This window comes from Colobus angolensis, unplaced genomic scaffold (genome assembly GCF_000951035.1).
Source record: "Colobus angolensis palliatus isolate OR3802 unplaced genomic scaffold, Cang.pa_1.0 Scaffold73, whole genome shotgun sequence".
Taxonomy (NCBI): Eukaryota; Metazoa; Chordata; class Mammalia; order Primates; family Cercopithecidae; genus Colobus; species Colobus angolensis.
In genome coordinates this window covers 11311652-11329614 of record NW_012121043.1, presented here as the reverse complement: position 1 = coordinate 11329614, position 17963 = coordinate 11311652, and the positions used below count along the sequence as shown (strand labels likewise).

General features: G+C 35.0%; 1 protein-coding gene across 1 annotated transcript in view; it reads right to left on the bottom strand.

Moving 5' to 3' along the window:
- Positions 1 to 245: 245 nt before the first annotated feature.
- Positions 246 to 17963, bottom strand: part of EPHA6 (EPH receptor A6) — a 952571-nt gene continuing 934853 nt past the window's right edge. Inside the window, exons 16-19 of the mRNA XM_011927614.1 lie at positions 16657 to 16850; positions 5111 to 5260; positions 3742 to 4097; positions 246 to 517 (exon numbers count right to left, since the gene is read on the bottom strand). Coding sequence (XP_011783004.1) covers positions 3983 to 4097; positions 5111 to 5260; positions 16657 to 16850 — 459 coding nt within the window. The 3' untranslated portion in view covers positions 246 to 517; positions 3742 to 3982. The remainder of the gene's footprint in view (positions 518 to 3741; positions 4098 to 5110; positions 5261 to 16656; positions 16851 to 17963) is intronic.

Sequence of the window (17963 nt, the reverse complement as noted above, 5' to 3'; positions counted from 1 at the left end):
TCAAGTTAAGGAAAAGCCAGAACTCATATCCTCTTGAGTACAAATGTTCTCAATTACGTGATAGAACCCAACATATTATAGCTTTTGCAACATCCCCCTGCCCCACGTCTCTTCTAAGGAGATCTATACAATCTTTTCAGATTTGTTGGGCTACCTTTTTTATGCTGATCGGGATAATGTGTGATGTGATAGAAGCTGAGAAAGGAATAAAAAGATAGGATGGGGGAATTAAAAACAGGGCTGAGAAAGTTTTAGAAAATTTCATAAAAGAGGAGAAAAGAAAGCACTAGTACAGTGAAAATTATGAGATGAGAGATTTAACTGACTGCCTTGTAGAGCAGAAATTTGATAGGAAAATACACCAAAACACATTTTTAAGAAATGTGGTTGGGTGATATGTAAAACAATTCATTCTTCACCATCTCTTCTGAAGAGCTTCTTTAGAGCCTTTGCTTTTCAAGGACCGGATTTGGATTTGTTTTCCATTCATGGGCTGAGATAGGTTTTAAAGCTATTGCTGGAAGGTAGTTTTATTCAGGTTATACTTTGATAGATTTTAAAGAGCAATGCAGAGTGAAATAAGATGTTGATATGGAATGTAGAACATTTATCACCAGTTATAACTCAGTGCAGAAGTGCTATAATTCTTGATTCGTGTTAAACCAGGTGAATTTTGCAATTTGATTGCTTTCTTTGAAATGATTTAAATACCTTATCTCTCTCCTTGATTGTACATTGTTTTTATTTTTTTTTCCAAATATGCCTTCTACTATGAGATAGTGAGTTCCCTATAGACTGAAATTGACCATCTAGAAAATAAAATGAAAATGATTTTTTGACTGTCTGGTTTTAAAATCCAAAACACCCCCTCAGTAGCATAGATCAAGACATTTAAAATAAAGTAATTATATGAGTCTATATGCATATTTTAGGTATCAAAGGTTATTCCTGAAGACTCATGATTTATGGAAGTTACTTATTTTCTTTTTATAATTAAGTTTTATGCTTTGCATATTAAACAGATTTAATTACCTAAAATGTACACTAGTAAGTCTTAAAATGTTTCATGTAAAATTTTCAAATGAATTTGGCATTTTAACTGATAATATTCCTGGGATCATGGGGTCCATGATTGGTAGGCAGTAAATAATATCCTTATATTTTAATGTTTCTGTTTAATCTTGTACACATATTTCAATCTTGCTGTAACCATGATGAAGTTCAAAGTTTCATTTAAGATTATCATGCTTACAGTTCTGAAAAATAAAAATATAATTTAAAAGGAATTTTGAAGGAGATATGGGGTGAGAGACAAAGCAAAAAGGTAGTTTTATGATACTATAGAAAAGATGTTAGGGAAAGAAAAAGTAAGTACAAATTAACCAGATGTAGAATAGGATCATCAGACATTTTAAAAGAAAAAATTCTTATCAGACAACTTTAATCTTGCAATCACTGAATGCTCATCCCATAGAAGTTTAAATAACTTAATAGAATTTATTTCAAGGTACACAGATGGTGCTTACAGAGTCCTGTGGAAGACCATATTATTCTATTTCTTATTTTTCTAAATACCTTTTTTGTATTATAAAAATAAATATATGATTAATAAATTTAATCTGTTTTACATCTGTTCTTATTTAATATATATTTGAAGATAGGTAAATATGGAAATTTTATATTTCTTCTAAATGCATCCAGATTTGTGTAAATGTATCAAGCAAACTGCAGATAGTCTATGAGTGATGCACAACCATGCAGGTTGATGGCTGGAAAATGGGGCTAGCTATATCTGGCATACTTACTTAAAAAGTGATGGATTTCCCATCGACCCCCACCTTTTTTTGTGTGTGTATTTTAAGAAGTATCTAAAGACTCTTCCTTCTAGCTTTGCTTTACACATTTGTTTTGAAATGAGAAGGATTAAGCTGTGGTAGGGAAAAATCAGGAGATAAGTCAGCAAAAGAAAATATGTAGAAGGGTCTAGTATAATGGGACAATCAACAAAATCTAAATATAAGAAAAAATGGCCGGGCTCCATGGCTCATGCCTGTAATCTCAGCACTTTGGGAGGCCGAGGCGGGCAGATCACTTGAGGTCAGGAGTTCGAGCCTGGCCAACATAGTGAAACTCCGTCTCTACTAAAAATACAAAAATTAGCCAGGCATGGTGGCAGGCATCTGTAATCCCAGCTACTCGGGAGGCTGAGGCAGGAGAATAGCTTGAACCCAGGAGGCGGAGGTTGCAGTGAGCTGAGATCGCGCCATTGCACTCCAGCCTGGGCAACAAGAGCAAAACACCTCTGTCTCAAAAACAAACAAACAAAACAAAAACAAAAACAAAAAACCCAAACAGGGTCCTTTATTAAAAAACAAACAAAAAAACACTACTATGACAAAAAATGAATTTAGATAGGAATTTGTCAATGTGGGTAGGGCACCATTATCACTGAGATCCAATAAAAGCTAATTTATTAAATCAGTATCTTTAGACAACCTACTCTGTTTTTTTCCCTCAACACATTTTACTTACTCTTCCACCTAAAACAGTAATCATTTTTTTTAGTTTTACAGGGAGCAGCTGATTTTATAATTTAATTTGTTCATAAGATATAGCACTAATTTGATAAGCCAACTCAGCTTAAATCACTTAAAATATGTATTTACCGTTGTTTTTTAAGCCTCTCAGAAGATGATGACAACAACACATCTTAGCTGTGTTCTCATTTTTATGTAACTGTATGTTGGACCCAGGTTGACACACTATGCTCATGTGTAAGATCTATTTACTCCTTGGAGTATTCATACTTATTTCTTAGAAGGTTTGCAAAAGAGCTCAGCATGTTCATGTAACTTATTTTTGCAAACAAAACATAAGAACGCCTCAACTTGCAAAATACACCGATACCAAATGGTCAGCTAAGTATGTTTATTTCTTTGGGCCACCATGTATCTATCATAAAGTTCTGTTTAAATTAAATTAATAATTTTACATTAAATCTAAGGGTATAATCTAATGTATTTTATTCAAAGCAATTCTACTGAGAATGACTAATTTTCTCAGTGCTTTGATAATTGCTTTTGCAAATTTGTGACAGTGCACAAAGGGAATAGTCATGGATTTATCCCAAGCTTTTCTCTACGAAAGCCATTATTAGATCAATGAAGTCACTCTTGGTCTTTCCAGGAGTGGTCTTCATAAGGTAGTAGAGAAATACACTACAGTTAGTAAAAAATAAATAAATAAATAAAATTAGAGGTGAAAAGCCTTTAAACTACCACCTACTATGAAATATGTGTGACACTATAAAGTTAATTTTTTAAAAATTGACAAACCCAGCCTCAGATGATTTATAAACACAGTATTTTTTTCTCCCTCCCTAATAACCCCCTTCTCATCATAGTCATACCTCACAAAAATTCATTACATGATATCACTGGTCATTTCTGCAAATAATTCTAAAAATATCAGGCACCAACAGTTAAACTATTAAAAAGTAAAGTAACAATACATCCAATAGAGCTGAATATAATTATCTAAAAATGAAACATTTATGTCAATTTGGAAGCTACTTGATCACAAAACATGAAAGAAAGGTTAACTAGTTCTTTCTCATCTACCATCAAACTCTACATACATCACTAAGGAAGCCCCACCTGGATAAATTTCTCTAGATGAAGTCCGTGAACACTTCCCATATACTGCTTATACAAACTTACACATCCATGCTGAGTTATTTACCATTGCGTAGCGATAATCTGCAGTGGGCCAGGGTTTTATTTGCAGGTTATTCAGAGCGGATTTATGTAGCATGATTTTAAAATCCTGGTTGGAAGCATAAACATAAGGTGTGTGCCTATAGTCTGAACAGAAGACTGAAGTTTGTGAAGTGATGTTTGGAGAATCAGAAGAGAGACTAGTAGAGAGGATATCGTTCATTTTAGAAACGCCGAGGCACAAAACACAGGTGCTTGTAGTACTTTCATACATGAAATCCCTTCTCCTGTATGTGCATCATGTGTAAACGTAAAGTCTGTATACTGCTGACTATTCGTCTCTGGTGTCCAATGAGTATGACTCCAATTCTTCTAATGTCACTGATAGGAGAGCGAGAGCAAGAGTGAGAACGAGAGAGAGAGAGAGAGAGAGAGATACAGAATATGAACATTTAGATCTGATAAGCATGCGAGATAAAATGAATATGTAAATATATTAAATAAGCGCCCTGCCACAGTTGCCAAAAAATGGTGTGGCTTACTTGTTAAGCAGAGATTTAGATGAGCAGCAAAAGTTTGTTACTTTTTTCCTTTTCTCTGGATCCACAGAATGCGTAAAGTTAATCTCAGATGTAACAATATGTATTTTTCAATTTTATACATAGGTACTTATGTAATATTCAGATATTTCATAGGTGTAAAGGCTATATAATTTAGGTAATGATATACATTTGCAACAGTATTAGCAAAACGGTGAGTATGTAGGATGGAGAGTATAATGTGAACTCCATTTGATTTCTCATGGGTTTTTGATATCTGGAAAAATTGCCCTTATGTTGTACTGTATGAAATGTTGTACTGTATGAAATTGCCATTACTGTCTTAAAACAATGGCACTTTAATATGGTTCAACCTAACCATTTAGTCTTTTAAGCATATGTTAAATATTTTCATTGCATGTACGCAAAGGACAATCTTTGAGACGGTGGAAAATGGTTGAACATTATAATATCTACAAGGAGCTCTGAAAATGACGTGATCATATTGCATTAATTTGATGAAAGTAATAGGAATTGATTATGCAATATTAATATATGTGAGTAAAATTTGTCAAGGTAAAATTAAGTTGACATAAAGTCTATGATTTGGATGAGAGTAACATGCATTTTAGAAAACATTTAAAATATTTTAAATAGCTATTTGAATTAAATATATTCTTTCAAAGAATAATAGTTAAAAGTGTAATGTCCAACTTTCACTAGAATGATAGTCAGAAATGGTGAGAAAATACTTGGAAATTACCTACTAGCCTAAGGAAAGGTGTTCTTGATACAGCATTTGAACATATAATCCCCAGGGCATCTAGTTACAGTAATAACCCCAGTATCACTTACTCAATGCTCATTCTTGAAATCAGGTCAAAAGTTGTAAACCCTGCTGCCATGAAGTTATTCTTGTATTGCCCCATCTTTATAGAATCTAGCCAGTCACCAACTGTGACAAATAAAGGATATTCTGGAACTTCACCAGGGGACTCTGGCATTCTGTAAGAAAACAAAACAAAACAAAACAAAACAAAACATGGAGAGCATTTAAAAGCCAACAAAAGCATGAATCATGGAATTTTCTTTTTCCTTTTACAATATTCTTACATCTAATGTTTTCTCCATTTAAAAGCCTCTGATTTTCTATCTTATTCAAATCAATCACTTTAAAAAATTATTTATCAAATCAGTGACTTATCTGGTGGAACACTTTTGCTTTTTGTGCTTTTTGCTACTACGACTGGGCCTTATATTGATTTTTTTTCTTTTTAATTTTTTCATGACGGATCTTGAGAGAACTCACATCTTGCTATCCCCCTTCTTCTTATACTTTTTTCTCTTGCATAAAATTGTGTTTTGAAACTTAAGGAATAGCCCATCCCTTGTCCCCACAAGGAGAGTAACTAGCCACAGGATGTTCATTCTTCCCCTGCCTGACCTACCCCTGAATCCATGTCCTTTTCTACATTTGCTGTGATAGTTCTTCTCCTTCTTATGGTGAATTCATTGATCAAACTTCCATTTATCTGTTCTCAAACATTCAATAATAATTTATCATTTGTTAAAATGTAATTTTTATTGTCATAAAGTTCTATTGCAGGAATAAGATTTACACCCATACAAGCATAGGTTAATGTCCCCAATGCACAGATTTTAATAAGACACAAAACAACACAAAATCAATGTTAGGTTGGGTTAACAAGGCAATGATATAGCAATCTTTATTTTTGTTTCTCAGATCTGATGCAAGGGGCAGTATAAAGGTATTACTTTGGAAAGGCTAGGGTATACATGGGCTTATATATACATACACATATTTATATGCAATATATATGAAATACTTATATATAATAGCTTAGGTCAGAGAGAATAAAAACAGAATTAATCTTATAAATTATGGTAAAAGTAACTCAGAATTGTGTATTTAAGCCATTCTGACAATAAATTATATTAGTTTCTTTACATAATTACATTAAAATACACATTAAAATATTTTGCATGTTTTAAAAAATACTTGGTAGTAAAAGTGCTTTTATACTAATAAATGTGTTACTAAAGCTCTAGGGTAATAAATATATCATTTAAAGAATTCTTAGATCTGTAATTTATATTAACTAGTAAAGCAGTAAAAAGCTTTTAAAAAAGTTTAGTGTTTGAGTTAAATCTACATATTCTAAGTAATGAAAAACTTCCTTATTAGAAGTGAATCACTGAGTTATTTTTATTGGAATATTGAAATTAGTCCACCTTTCATTTACTTTGTTTTTAAAGTTTTATAAAGTTAAAGAATGAAAGAATCTACAGAGACAATTAGAGGATAGATTTTAAAGTTCATATTTGGACTATTTTATCAAAATATTTTTACCATTCACATTTGAACTACTTCAGCTTTAACTAGCAATTGATAAGCTACAAGCACACATGATTAAACCATGTGAAGTAAGAATTCCCTGGCTGTGAAGCAGAAGGGCATATACATGCTATATAACCCTGGTATTGTTCTACTAATAATATGGGAATTAGGTCCTAAGGTTAATACTTAAGGTAAAAACTGTAATTCCCTAACCATTAAAATTACCCTTAAAAATCCTTTAAATCAGCCTAAAGTCACTAGGACCCAAGTCTTTTAGGAGCACAAGTTGTATAGGGTACAACTCCTGAAGATTCTGAAAGGTGCCCTTGGAATTCAGCATAAAGTCCCTACTAAAGGCCTAGAATTCATTTATTTGGTTTTCCTTTTTATTACCACATTGACCTACCTTTTTCTAAACTGAGGTCTAGCTGAAGGTGGAGGTGGGATGAACAGAGATGACAGGTGGGATTGTATTCTTTATGTATGATTGGAATTAACATAAATTAAATGCATATACCTTGTGATTGATTACACTGTACTCTGTATTGGGTCTGGTTATCCTTAACAGTGACTTCTGTCCTTTTTAACACTACTCAGTTCCATTACATTTCCTATTTGGAGGCTGTTAAGCTGCATTCTTTTCTCCTGTACTACAGATTGCAATGTTATTTTGATTGTGGACTGTTTCATTTTAATTAACAACAAAATGATTCATGATTTGACCTAAAACAAAGGTCAGTCATGTTGAAAGATTGGAAAGCTATCATAGCATCTACCAGCAAATGCTTGAATTGTTGCTGTATTTATTTAAAGTTTTCTAGAGGTGTTTATGTTAGTGAATATTGTCAAATAAAAATTCATATGTAAAACACAAAATAATAAAGGTCTCTGTGGCAAACAGAGTGAAGCAGATTTTTAAGTTGTAGTGTTTCTCAGAGTCTTCACTGCTCTAATGTGCATTGTAAATATGTAAGAGAATTCAGAATAGTTTCTATATTATTTTTCTAAATTATTTGACCAGCTTCAGGGGATATACCGTACTTCACTGGCCAAGAGGTTAAATATCAAAATGACCAGGATATCCTTGTTGCTTGTTAACATAAATAAAATCACGTTAGAAAACTGAATGTCCTATTTCAAAATAACGTGTCTCTCATGTCTTTTAAATACTTGTCAAAGTAGTTTGTTAAAACTGAACAAAATTAAAAGAATGTATTAAAGTGACTTTCCCTTCATACGCCTATGTCATTCTCGATGCACCGACATAGTCAGATGACTTCTACTTCTCTCTCCCGAGATAACACTGGAATAACTCTTGAAATTTCATGATTTCATATATCTGGTGAGTGGAAATGTAACTTGCTAATTTTATGTCCTTAGTATAAAAGGTCATGGAAGGACATTCTGTATATTAAATGACTTAAATAGCCTATTTCCCTTGTTGAAAAGCATCTACTGTTTGCTTCCAAAATGCTTCAATACCATAACTCCCTTTCTCTCCACACATCTTCAGTGACCTAGTTACCCTTTGGCCTTTATACGACTGCCTTGGCAGTTGATTTAGTAAGGTCAGGGTTCCCTCATTGTTCACAGCCACTGTGCAATAACTTTTCTTTCACCTTATCTTCTAAGGAAGTTGAAAAATGTTGCCATTTTGTGGCTTCGAGGGCTTGGTGCCATTATCCTCACATGAATTCTCTGGAATATTACCTAATAAACAATAAATGCCCTTTCTTATCAAACATGTACAATGATAAATTTAGTGTGCTATTTGCTGAGCATGTAGAAATTTGTGCTATTTGGTGATTAGTGAGTACTGCCCACCTGAGAAATATCTTTACAGCAAAACCTGCAGCTCACATTAAAAAAAATACTTATTGTAGAGTAGAAGGTCAAGGATCAACTTTTTCCTCAGAAAAATGAGAATAGGGCTAGAATTAGGAAATTTCAGGTATAATTATGGTCAATTTAGATAATAGAAAGGGCAGGAGCATAGGTATTACAGGTAATGTTACAGTTTAGTAATAAATATAAAATTTCAATACAATAAAATATGTTAAAAAATGAATAGCTCTGATAAGAGTCCAGTTTTTACTCTAATGAGTCCTTTGAGTTCGCAATAGTGCTAGCATTTTAACTTAGAAGTTCCTCAGATGTGTCATCAATGTATATCAATACTACCATTAAAAGGCAAGAAGTGTTTTATCCTCAAAGTTTTCCATGTTTCATATTCATCATATAAATATATAATAGTAATGGACATACTAAAATGATTTAAGAAAGGTTCTATTTTGAGAAACACTATTGCAAGCTAAGATTCTGTTTTAATATGACAGACATCCTCACATGCTTAAGGGTTTTTCTTCTCTTACACTCTAACACTTCTTGTTTCCTAGCTCGTACATGTATATATGATTAGCAGAAATGTGCAGATAGGGTCCATTTTATTTTATATTGCCTTCCTTTCATATATTCATGAATGTATCCCATGTTTCAACAGTCTTCATATTCAAATGGGTACATAATATTCTATATGTGGATGCTTAATAATTTGTAATTTTCTAAAGTTAGACTCTTAGGTTGCTAACAACAGTCTTTTAGTAGACGTGAGTATGTAGTTTAAGAGCATGTTTCCTTTTGTTTCAATTGAATAACTTCTTTGGGAAAAATTCATAAGACAGAAGAATTTTTTAAAGAATAAGTGAAAACCCCCTGAGGGCAGGAACACATCTTTCTATTTTATGTAGGCACTCACATAACGCTGAAAACATTCTAGGAGTTCATACATGATGACTCAGACTCGAATATTAAATTCTCTACAGAAAAGTTTGGTCCGTAACATGATGGCTGATTCATGATGAATATTTTCATTTCATTCCAATAAATAAAAAACCTAGAAGAATAAGTACCTGTTGATATAGTTGTCAACTTACTAAATAATATGCTCTTTATTTAAATTATTCCTTTTATTGTGAAAATGATTGTTTATTCTGTCTTTATAGATTTCAGAGTGGAGAAAGAGGCAGTGATAGGTGGAGTTGGGTAGCATAAGGTTAAGGGTTCACCTACAATGATAACCAGACCTAGAGCCACAACAGCACATTGACTTAATGCAATATGGCTGCTTTTACATGAGTTCCTCATCTTGTGACTCAGGGACTACACTTCACACTATCCATTTAATGCATGAAATAATTTTGTCATACATAGTCTATCTACATACCCTTTGAAGAAGCATTTACTTAATCATATATTTTTAAAAAGTCCTCTCTACAATTAAGGCTAACATTCAATTTGAACACATTAAATTAATGAAAGAATTTTGATATTTAAAACATTTTTAAAGTGTAATTTTACTCAAAGCGCTATAAAACCTCAAATGCATAGAAATATATAGATATAGATATAGATATTTTGTGCTTGTGGGTAACATTTTCATTCCTTCATATTTTTTACTAGTTATCAGCCTTATTATGTTTACATAATCATATAAATAACAATTGAAGACTTACTGAAAATAAAAGACTGACAAACATAATTAATGTCCTTAACACTGTGGAGTTAGACTGTTTAAAACAGAAATAAGGCTGATAACTAGTGAAAAATATGAAGGAATGAAAATTAAAATTTCAAAGTAAAATTTAAAGTTGTAGATATTTTTGAACAGCAGGGATAATGCTTATAAAAAATTCCCCATAATTCCCAGTAGAGTACCCAGCACATGGTTCCTACAGCCAGAGTAATAGACCCCTGAACCTCAAGAAAAGCCTGCTTTTGTGAGGAAATAATCCAGGATCAGAAAATAGGTTTCATGTCACATGCTAACTGCAATTCATTGGCAGTGGTTGTCAAAATGCGGTCATGAGAAGGATACTAAGGCAGCGTCTGGGCTCGGCAGGAGAGTGTTGTGATGATTAGTAATGTCTGCCATAGTGACAAAAAGAAGTAAAACATATTTGCCAGCACCAGAAAAATTCAATCTACAGAAATGTCTGAGGACGTAATTCTGGAACTATGTGATGTTACTGCCATATTTTCCTCATTTCTCTATATTGTTGCTATTACTACTTTCCTTTTTCAAGTAATGTTCTTCAAGTGGCTGGGCATTGTAGGAGGGTGTTTCGGGAACATATGGACTATGTATTTTCTATTTATTCCCATGGCTAAGGTCATATTCTCTACATTTTATTATTTGCCTACTGGGACATAAAATAACAGGCTGCTCTCCACTAAAAATTGTTTTTTGAATTTTAATAGACTCCATCTATGAATTTTGACTAGTCCAGATAAAATCTATCTGGAAATGTGAAAATGTACCCCCTTTTCTTATAATCATATTTTTGAAGCAGGGTTGTATTAGCAAACATCTTGCCCTTGTGTGTGATTCTATGTTGTATACTGGAAAGAACAAGGACTTTGGAGTCAGTGGCCTTCAAATTCCTGATCTACTCATTATTGCTGTGTACTTTTGGGAAAGTTAGCCTCTTTAAGTCTCCATTTCCGTGTCTGAGAGATGGGAATAATAACAGTGAGGATTAAGTGATATAACCAATAAAAGCCCCTAGTACCACAACTGACACATAGTAGGCTCTCAACAAAAGGCAGTCATAGTTATTGTTGATAATATATATTAAGGGTTTGTATCAGTATTAATATGGGTATTGACATTATATTATAAAGATCTTGTGCCAGCAGTTTATAGGAATTTTCTATTTTTCTTTTCTCATTTTTTAGATATGGGGTCTCACTCTGTTGCCCAGGCTGGAGTGTAGTGGCATGATCATAGTGCACAGCAGACTTGAAGTCCTGGGCTCAAGCGATCCTCCCACCTTTGTCTCTCGAGTAGCTGGGACCACAGGCATGTGCCACCATGCCTGGCTAATTTTAGTTTTTAATTTTTTGTAGAGATGGGGTCTCATTTTGTTGCTCATGCTGGTGAACTCCTGGCTTCAAGTGATCCTGCCACCTTGGCTTCTCAAAGGGTCAGGATTACAGATGTGAGCCACTGAGCCTGGCTGAATTTAGATTTTTCTAATGGGCAGGTGGAAGTTTCAAATCTCCTGATACATCTTTCATATTCTGTCTTCCTTCCACAAAACTTTGCTTATTATTCAATTTCAACATTGGTTTTGGCCAGCCAGTTATTTATCTGTCATGAAAAGCATATCTAAAAGTGCCAGCAACAAGAATCAAAACAAGTTGTCTATGACTTGGTGTATAGCGATAAACAATTTAGCAAGTGCTGATTATGTATTGCCTAGGTGGCATTGAACAAAATCTTCTCAAAATGGGTAGAAAATTTAACATCAAAATGTTGGAAGTTATTGTATTCATAAGACAGCATTATTGGTGCATAATTTGCTAAGTGGAGAGAGATAGTACTATTCAGTCTTACAGCATTATTCACAGTTTTTTAAAGAAGAAGTTCTAAATAATGGTATTGGTATGGGCTTTTCCCTACCTTCATGATTCACATATTGCTGGAAACCAAGTGCTTTAGAGTTACAAGATAGACTAATATGTACTACAGAAGCTGGTAGTTGCAGTTGCTAATAGCTAAAGTCTTGTAAGATCCTTAATTATGGCCCAGTGGGTAGTAACAATATACAGTACATATGGTGTCTTGGCCTGGGCAAAGCATTACTTCTGAGGTAGCCGACTATCATAGACTGGCATTGTCCATCTGGACAACTAATGCCCATCCCTGATACCACATTTGAGCTGACAGTCCAGAAGCCCCTAATGTGTGAAATTCTTTGTCAGTGACACGCTGGGGACCTGGAGCAGGGATTAGAAGAAAGCATTATTTTCCCATTACATTGAAACTCTGTCCTAAAGGATATTGACCAGCTGACTACAGCCTGGTGCACTCAGTAGACTTCAGTGTGTGGAGTAATCAGGGGCGAGGGTTAAAGACAATGCAGAACAAATGTGTAGGACAATGTGGATGAGGGTTGGGGAGGTAGGACTGGGTGAAGGGTCACTATGCAATTATCAAGCCACTTTGTGCTATTAAACTATAGGACCCCAGACCTAATCTTGGACTCTATGGGAAAATACTTGGGGTTGGGAGCAGCTACAAGGTTGGTCCTGAGGATTAGTGGAGAGGGAGAAAAAGGTGTTTTAAAGTGCACGGCCAGGCACTGCTCCAGATGCTGTTCTACACACAACCTTGGCATTAAGCTGGGTCGTTTCTCCCAAGAGCTGTGCATGACATGACAGCTACAAATAATTATTTGAAAGGCAGTTATAAGGCATTATTATAAAGTGAATGAATGTGAGGGTAGTTTGAAATTCACATTTATGAAAGGATAACTGCCTATATTAATACAGTGGTCCTGCAAACTAGTTTTTTACTGTTAGTTGCATTTAGGGTTATGCTTATAATATTGCCACATTCACTTATATGGTATATCTATATACTTTCTTGAGTAGGAGAGAAAGCAAGCATGTTGGGAACTGCACAGAGCTCTGAATATTCCCATGGGAGTGTGTCAGGCACAAGAATATCGGCAGAAAGGAAGAGGTAACTGCTGCACCAAATAATGAAAGCCTTCTCTGACCAACATTTTTTCAATTTAGGTACTCTGACTTTTGAGAGGAACGATTGCAGATACAGGTTTATGAAATTTCCAATATGTTAGTATAAAATTATTAAATTTTCAATATGTTAGTATAAAATTATTAAATGGTGGATTTCATGGCCTTCCTCATCCCCTCTGTCACTTTAATTTCTTCCCCTCTTACTCTGTCAACAGAAAGGATAACAACTTCTCAGGTGAGTCTTGAGAAAAAAGCAATTAGAATGGAATAAAAACCATGGAGACCTAGCAGATGAGAGAGTAATATCAGCATATAAGTATGAGAGAAATCTGGGGGTTGGGGATGCTACAGAAAAGGAGAGTGCAGGAGAATTTGATGAGCGTTGCTATGGATTATACACCTGGACTCCTTTTCAGGTTTGAGAGATATAGGAGAAAAGATGGAAATTCTACATCTGTTATGTTTCCTTAATCCAACATCACTCTGGGGCAGACAACTGGGCTCTGCGATTTGGGAGACAGAGAAGCAGTGTCACAGTTTTATGAGCACAACACAAACTTGGCATTCTTTAGCTAATATGGCTATCCTTTAATCTACCATGTCTCTTCTCTCTAAACAGTCTCAGCTCTCTGGAATCATGAACAGAGTGGGTGGGTGGTATTGGAGGTAAGAGAGTGGAACAGGAGAACCCATCCAGGCTGCTGTGAAAATGAGAATGCTGATAAAGGTTCAGGTGTGTGAACCTTAGAACACTGATTCTTTTTGTTTCTCAAACAAAAGTATATTATATTAATGGCAAAAACAGTAGCACATATGTCTTTGTCAGAAACAAGGATAGCAAAACAGTCATAAAAACTTCCATTTGGTTTCCCAGAGATCAGACTTTCGAATTGAATCAAGGTGCCAAGTTTGTATAAAGCACCCAACTTTTGGCCTGCGTGCGGCAGTGCTATCGCAGAGCTTGCCACTCACGGGGCTCTTCCACTAGACTGCTGAACAGCCCACTAAATCACAGACCTCTGGCCCTCAGATACACCCTCTCATCTTGACTTGACCTCTGGATCCCTGTTACTTTTTGACACTTTCTCATCTTAGATTCTTCATCAATATTTTCCAAATATCATGATCATTCATAATCTTGAAAAAGCAGAGAAGAAATTGTTTTATCTGCTTTTCTTCAAAAAGATTTTTACATGCCTGCTTCTATAGCTATAGCATAGTCAGACAGCTTTGTTGATGGGCACTGATTGTGGATTCTGTTAACTCTATACCACAACGAGGGGCCCAGATTAAAGGATTTCAGTTTACAGATGCCAGTATCCTCTTCCACTAATGCAGACTCACTACTAGCTCCTTCTCCTCAATACTATAGCATGCCAAGTCACCTCAATAACTCATATAAAAACAAAAACCAAGAAACATTTCCTCTAACTACTTTTCTTTCTCATCAGAGACAGGTTTCTTGAATAAAATTGGTACTATGTATTGCTCCTTTCTCTGAGCTCATATTCACTCTTCCTCTATTATAATGTGTCTGACACAACTTTATTGAAAATGCTGTACCAAAGGTTGTGCATGCACACCTGAATGTCTTATTGCTGAATCCAATGGAGACGTTTCATGTGTTATTTTACTGCAATTTTGTGAGGCCTTGGACATTATACTGCTTGAAACGCTCTCCTCTTTTGGCTTCTACGATGCTGCTCTTCCCTGTTTTCCTGATTACTTGTCTGGCTTCTCTTTTTCAGTTTCCTTTGGGTACTTTTTGTTCAGTTCGTATCTTAAGTTAGAGGGTTTCATCCTTTCCACTACTTATTTGCATTCTTTATATTCTCTGTGGGCTATCTTAACTACAGTTAAAGTTTCAGCTACAATCTATATGCTGATGATCTTCAAATCTACATCTCTAGCCCAGATCTTTTTACCTGAGGTTCAACCTATAAATATAACTACCCAGATGTCCCACAGGCTTCTGCAACTCAGCATGCTCCAAATGGTCTCATTTCTATTCCAAAACCTTGTCCCCCTCTCTCTCTCTGTGGTAATACCATCAGCCAGCTTGTATAAGAAAGAAACTTGACAAACATCTTTGATTCTTTTTCTCCTCCATCCTTCCATATTCCATCAGTGACTAAGATGCATTGGTTTTCCTAATAATAAATGTTATTATTATTATTATTAGAAAATAATAATAATAATAAAACTCTCTTATCTCCTGACCCCCCAGCTCATTCCCATTTCAGAAGTCAAGTCCTGATCTTTTCTAGCTTTATTTACTGAAAACGTTAAAACTGTCTCTGTTTCCAGTTTTGTTCCTTGTTTTGCACTCACAGTGTAAATCACCCCTAGAGTGATCTTTCAGAAATGCAAATGTAATCATGCTATTCCCTTGCTTAAAATCCTTCCATGGCTGTCCATCGCTTTCATGATAAAATCCAAAGTGCCTTTCCTTCCTTTACTGCTTCCTGTGTTGGACTTCTTTAGGGAATATGGGCCAGAGTAATAGTTTCATCTCTAGCTATTTCATGCTTGGCTTCACTTTACTGAGGCTGCCAATTAGTGATTTAGAGGTGAACTCTTAAGTGCTCTGCTGTGAACTGAGGTCCGTTTCAAATAGTCCTTGAAGAGCCTCGGCCTTACTGTCACTGAAAACCTGCACTGGCCTGAACCTGTGATCTGAAGTTGAATGTCTGAATAGCCCCCAGCCATCCCCTGAGTGAAGAGGGTGAGCTTTGGATATGCATTGGTGATTTCTAAGTCCAATTTTTCCTAAATAAAGAAATGTTTTTAACTTAATGATATTTAAAAGGTAGTATTTTCAGACATAGAAGATAGTCTTTTTTTTCTACGCTTCTTCTTATAATTGCACTTCACGGGGAGGTGAGTAGATCTTCTCAAGTCTACTGACTTTTACAAAATGGTGTGTGAGTGCCTCCGTTTTCTTGTCTTGTTATCTGTTCTTTTCTGGTTTTTGGAATGGAGAGTAACAACAATTAGATGTGATCATATTAGCAGGAAATATCCTTCCTCTGGGCTGATTCACAAATTGCCCCTGTCTGGCTTGCCATTTCAAATTGAGGAACAGAACATAGAATAGGCAAGAAAATTAAAGGGGCTGCACGCACACACACACACACACACACACACACTCTCTCTCTCTCTCTCTCTCTCTCTCTACTTCTAAAGGTAAGGAAGGATCAATCAATTTTAAAAGGCTATGTAAATATCAAAGACCCAAACAGGACAAGATATAAAGAAAGTAATTCAGAAAGATTAGAGAGAGACAAAAGGGGAATCTGTTATCTTGTTTTAAAAGAGTCCATTTTTACTTTAATGTTAATAATTCTCTTTTTCTGCTGATAAATGAAATACGGTTTCTACAAAGTCAACAACTAGACAGTTATCAAGGCATTTTTTCCTTTTTACCTGTTATTCTTATCTATACCCTGAAAGAAACTATAATTGTCAAGAGGAAAAAGCTCAACATTATGCCTCTTACACAAGGATGTCCTCCACCAGGGTGTGAAGGGCACTGGGATTTCGGATCAGTTTGTCAAGGAAGCTGACAATGTCAGTAAATTTTGGTCTGTGATTTCTCTCCTTCTGCCAGCAATGGAGCATCAGTTGGTGTAGAGATGCCGGACAGCCCATGGGAGCTGGAAGTCTGTACCCTTCTTCAATGGACAGAATGACCTAAATGCAAACATATACAGATTACTCTCTTATTTTTAGGCAGTAATACATATGCTATGTTGTAATTTCTTTTTATACAAGCAGAAGAAGCCAAAATAATGGTAAGCATGACAACTACTTGTGAGTACAAGGACCTACATAAGGATAAATACAAAAGCTGTGAACAAAAATTGCAAGTAGCTCCAAAGCATCTGCTCACCCCTATGAGAGGAAAATATGTTTTAAACATGTGCTACCAGTATAGAGGAGGTTAAGTTCATTACAACCTTAAGAAATAACTTTTTTGTGTGACTTAGCTGGAACATCTGAAAACCCAATTAGAACATCAGAAAGTCAGCGTTGTGATTGATACATTTAGTGCAAATTACATACAACAAATGTCTTAAGTAAAAATTTTAAGAAAAAGTCTGCTGAAGCACTGATTTCCTGAGTCATTTTTTATCCTTTTATAATAATGTCAATATGTATTCTGTTTCTGTCATTCCTTCTTTCTTCATCACTGATTTAATTCCTATTCTCTTACATTTAGCTTTCCCTTAGTCTGACACTGACCTGATTATTAAGTCATACTCCTATAACTTGTAAGGTCATTTAATCCTTAAAATGCTATCACTGGCTAACTTAAGGCTATAAGGCAATAGGAGCATGAGCTTGAGTGTCCTCTGAGCTAGTGTGCTTCAGCAGAACTTCTGTGATGACAGAAATGTTCCCTCTCTACAACATGGTAGCACACAGTCACATGTGGTTAATGACCACTTGAAATACAGCTACTAGAACGAAAAAACTGAATTTTCAACTTCAGTTACTTTTAATTAATTTAAATTTAAATGTAGATAGTCACATGTGTCTAATGGCTACTCTATGGAACAGTGCAGCTCTCGGGAAAGGAATCTGTATAAGAGACCGAAGTTAAGAGTAACAAGATAACAGTAACTATTTTTCTTGGTACTTAAGGAAATCACAAGATAAGGCAGGAAATTCATCTGTTTAGTGTATGTTCCACCTTCCTAGCAATATGATAATACTGACCCTGAATTTTATGTAGCCTAGGTTTTTATGAAATGTTCAAAAGTATTCATGTGAACATTTATTCTTATCTCTGGGGAAAAGACA